This window comes from Condylura cristata, unplaced genomic scaffold, assembly GCF_000260355.1.
Source record: "Condylura cristata isolate star-nosed mole 26May11 unplaced genomic scaffold, ConCri1.0 scaffold00009, whole genome shotgun sequence".
Classification (NCBI taxonomy): domain Eukaryota; kingdom Metazoa; phylum Chordata; class Mammalia; order Eulipotyphla; family Talpidae; genus Condylura; species Condylura cristata.
This window is the reverse complement of record NW_004567110.1, coordinates 39,473,456-39,478,068: the sequence shown is the minus strand read 5'-3', so window position 1 is coordinate 39,478,068 and position 4,613 is coordinate 39,473,456. Positions and strand designations below refer to the sequence as shown.

General features: G+C 41.0%; 1 protein-coding gene across 1 annotated transcript in view; it reads right to left on the bottom strand.

Annotated features, from left to right (window-relative positions):
* The window catches only part of TPD52 (tumor protein D52), a 27,348-nt gene that overhangs the window by 20,313 nt on the left and 2,422 nt on the right, over positions 1-4,613 (bottom strand). The window contains exon 2 of the mRNA XM_004680020.2: positions 872-948. Within this exon, the coding sequence (XP_004680077.1) occupies positions 872-948 (77 nt within the window). The remainder of the gene's footprint in view (positions 1-871; positions 949-4,613) is intronic.

Below are 4,613 nucleotides of genomic sequence, written 5' to 3'. Positions count from 1 at the left end.
GTCAGGGATTGAATTCACACTGAAGTGGCTGCGGCCAGCTTGCAGTACTGCGTCCTAACCCATTGCGCCACCAGGGAGGGCCAGGTTGGGTTTTTTTTATCTTCTTTTTCAATAGATTTTTCTTCACAAAACAAATAAAGGGATCCTCCTCTTCTTGTTCTTCACCTCTTGCTGCCAGTGAGCATTAACGCCATGGCAGCTGTTCCCCACCACCCCATGTCCATTTCTGAGAAGCACTAGTTCAGCCAAAGCAGAAATGTGGCATCCTGCCCAAAGCAGGATGCCAGGAAGCAGATGAGGGACTTAATGGCCAGGCAGAGAGGAAGAAGGAAGAATAACCACACGGTTCAATAATCAGCCAGCACTATGGCAAATGTGAGAGAAGTACACGAATCAATGACAATGTGTACACAAAAATGTAAAAGGTAAAAAAACACCAGAAACTATTCTATGTTAACTGCATATTGGGAGTGGGTAGTTATAACAATAATCACTAGTATAATAGTATCAAAGCAGTGCCTACCTGAGAGGTATTTATAGATTTACTAAATGCACTAAAGCAATATAAACAAAGCCACTCAAAAGCCACACACTGGTGTGGCAAACAACATGACTTACTCCTTTCAATGCTGAAGACACTGCATGGCAAGAACAATCAGTGGTGGGAAAGGTCTGTGAATAATTGCTTCCGATGGTCCCCTCTAAAATATCTTCCAAAAAAACTGCTCAAGTGATATTCTTATGTCAAAAATCTCAACATGTCACTCCCCAGCTTAAAACTCTTCTCTGTTATTTTCAAGACAAAATTCAATCCCATAACTTAGTACACAGACCTTACTGGATCCATTCCCTGTTATCTGGCACCTCTTACCTCAACTCTAGCCAAATCAAACTGTGAACAAGGTGCTATATTATGTACTGTCAGAAACCACTGAGGATTCATGATGCCTGAAATTTAACCCTGTCCCAGATTCTGTGATGCAGGAGTATGAGATCAAGTACAGAAGGTAAGCATACAGGCAGCAACCATGTAAGACATTAGAGTAAGGAGCATACAATTACAAAGTCACTATATTTCACATTTTGCTGCTCAGAACTCTGGAAGATCCCCAGTTAGAACAAGAACCGTCCTCCATCCCCCCTAAATAAAAAACCACAGGTGCTAGACCATATCTTAAGTAACACTTCCTGTTTTTTTTTTTAATTTATTTTTTAGTAGATATTGTTGTTTCTGAGGTTAATCTACAAAGGTTTTTTTTTAACATTTATTTGTTGATTCATACTAAAACTGGGGTACAGGACAGAGGCATGGATGGGGTGAGGATTCATCAGAGACAGAGTAGGGAAAGGAACAGGCAGATCTACTGAAATACACTGCTGAGGGGAGCAGCGTCGAGGCAGGAGAGAACTGCCATACTATGGGTCACCTCCTGGCCAGGGATTGAACTCATGCTGCAGTGGCTGTGGATAGCTTCACACTGTTGCACTTTAACCCAATGCGCCACCAGGAATGGTCTCTTTCTGTTTTTTAATCAACACTATTTTGTAAATCTACTTAGAATAGAAAATGAAGTAATTGATAACTAACAATATATTTCCAAAATTCCAAAAAGAACCTAATAGGATTGTGATACTACTAAAGTATCCATTTGGGATACTAGAGAAAACAAATGTCACAGAAAAAGGGGTCATGAAATCTTGAAATCTACATTGGCTTTGAGACCTCCTCCGATTGTGTATTCAAAGACAAAAAGTACTTGTTCTGCTTTTTCCACATTAGACTGTAGGTGGCAGCAAATCATCAAGGATGTATAATAGCTTGTTTTAGGACCATCAATCAGAAAAAAACTTTGACCATTTTGAACCCAGATGGCCTGATTTGAATTAGACTCCAAAACACTGATTTCCAAAGTAAAGAAAAAGGTAGGGGCTAAGGATCTATCTTGGAAGGTACAATGAATGAAAGTCCATACAAAGTCAAACAATCTGGTAGAATGGATGAAAAAATTCAGCCTCCTCAGCACTTTCAACAGTACCTCCCCTAGTCTTTGACAGCCAAATTTCACCAAAAACGTCATCTGAAACATTATCCTGTTTCTGAATGTTCAGAAGAATGTAATATTAATTGCAAAGGTAGAGTCTGGCTTTGGGGATAAAGGATATAAATTTCTCATCCACAACATGAATATTGGGTTAACAGGTACATTTTAAGGTATGGATTGCTTAAAGCTGTAAAAATCCCAAAATTCTTATTTAATCATTGATTTTATGTTCCCCATGATGGATCTGATGGGAAATAAAAGCAGGGCTGGAAACTATCACTAATAATTACTGAGGTCTAATACACATAATTGAATGAGCGGTGTCCTTACAAAAGCAGGAAATTTGAACATGAAACCCAGAGAGGAGAACATCACCTAAAACCAGAGACCATACAGAGAACACAGTGCGATGACAGAGGCAGAAAGCAGAGTGATTCAGTGATACCCAGGAAACGAAGTATCACCACCCACCAACAGAAGCTAGGGGAGTCAAGGATGTCCCTACAGCTGTCGGAAAGAGCATGGCCCTGGTGAAACCCTGACTTTGGATCTCCAGCCCCGAGCACTGAGAGAGAATAAATGTCTGTTTTGAGAAACCTGAACCTCAACCCTGTTACCTGTTAATAATAATAAATAATAATAATAATAATACCACTTAGCTCTCTAGGTTTTTGAGTATTTTAATGACTCATATAGAGAAAGAATGGTGCATATTGCTGTTCAATAAAGATTTGTGTTCCCGCCACTTTCCTGTGTCCTGCAACTCACGCCAACTTTCTCCTCTCTCCTCTTCCATGAATAGGTTCTTTCCTTACTTATCATTCTTTTAGCTCCTGTAATCCAGCACCTGCTCCTTCCCTGCCCTTTCAAGCCAGGGCCGTTTTTTCTTCTTATTTTCTTTTGGCTTCTTCAAGGCACCCAGCAGTGAACATCAGTCTGATTATCTCTGCTCCTCTAACAATTCTCACCCCTCTTCCTGTTTGTTGGCTATTTTTTCCTTAGCTCTCTGGGGCCTGGCTCCATCTGCCTCCCAGGCATTTGCTTCACCCCTCACCTTCAACCCCAACATTCCTGCCTTAGTTCTTATTTAGATTCTTACCCCAAAGGCTCCCACTAGTTCTTACTTAGATTAGTTAGTTCTTACTTAGATTCTTACCCCAAAGCAACTTGATCTCTGTCCACTCCAATCCATTTACCATCCTGGCTCCGGATGAACTTGCTCTGGATGAACTTTCTCAAGCATGACTGACCGTCCCCCTCCCCCCAACCCCTACCACTGCTTTGCCTTAAATTCTCTCTTTTTAAATTATTTATTTATTTATGCATACAGAACTGGGGTAAAGCCAGAGGTGCAGGGGAGGTGAGAGGATTCACTAGAGACAGAGTGGAGAGCAGAACAGGAAGACTAACAAAGTACACTGCTGAAGAGAGCAGCGGGCGGGTCAGGAGGGGTCCGCTGCACCATGTGGATCACCTCTGGGGTTGGGGATTGAACTCGCACTGAAGAGACTACACTAGCTTGCAACGCTGCATCCTAACCCACTGCACTACCAGGGAGGGCCCCTTAAATTCTTCTATGATGTTCAACCTTGTAAAGTTTATTGTTCTGGACAATCTGGAACCCACCTATTCCATCTCCTGATATCACCCTTACCTGCCCAACACTCACTACATCAAAAAGTAAAATAATCTTCATTCTATACTTTTTTTAACCTTGTAATCTCTTTATCATGAATATGTACCACTCATTCACCAAATACCTGTTGAGGCACAGGTGTAAAACACTATTGCAGGTGTTAGGATAAAGCAATGAATACTAACTTTTAAAAAAGGATTGACATTTTCAGAAGCTTCTATTTCATATTCTGAAATATATTCTACATCAGTGTTTTTCAAACTATGGGCTGTGAAATCCCACAGCTTGGGATTTAGGAGTCCCAAATGAACACTTCACAGAGTGTCATAGTGAGGCTTAGTTCTATATTATAAAACCACATAAGGGTTAATTCTGTTTCAAAAATTCTGCTCCAGCATTTAGTACTTCTAGTTATGAGGAAATTTATGGGTCAAAAGTGTAAGGCACTTCTGAATGTGGACAGGTTGTATCAAACGAGTTTGAAAGCTCTTGATAACAGATCAGAGCCACTGGCCCTCATCCTGTCTTTCACTAAGATTCCTTCTTAGGAACATTCTGCCCAGAGATTATATCTCATAACTTTTTTATTTGCCCCATGATGGCACCTTGGATAAATATCAAAGAATATGCCTTTAGATCAGCATTCCCAACCAGAGTAGGATTCCTTTTTTTTTTTTTAACTCTTCTCTTCCTCATTATTTTTTTTCCAATTTTAAAAAATAATATAATAGGGCCCTCCCTGGTGGTGCAGTGGGCTAAAACATAGCACTAAGAAGCTAAAGCCACTTCTGCATGAGTTCAATCCCCGCCTGCCCTGGAGGTGATGATCCACATGGTGTGGCAGACCTCTCCTGACCCGCCCACTGCTCCCATCAGCAGTGTACTTCGTTGATCTGCCTGTTCTGCTCCCCACTCTGTCTCTGGTGAAGCCTCTC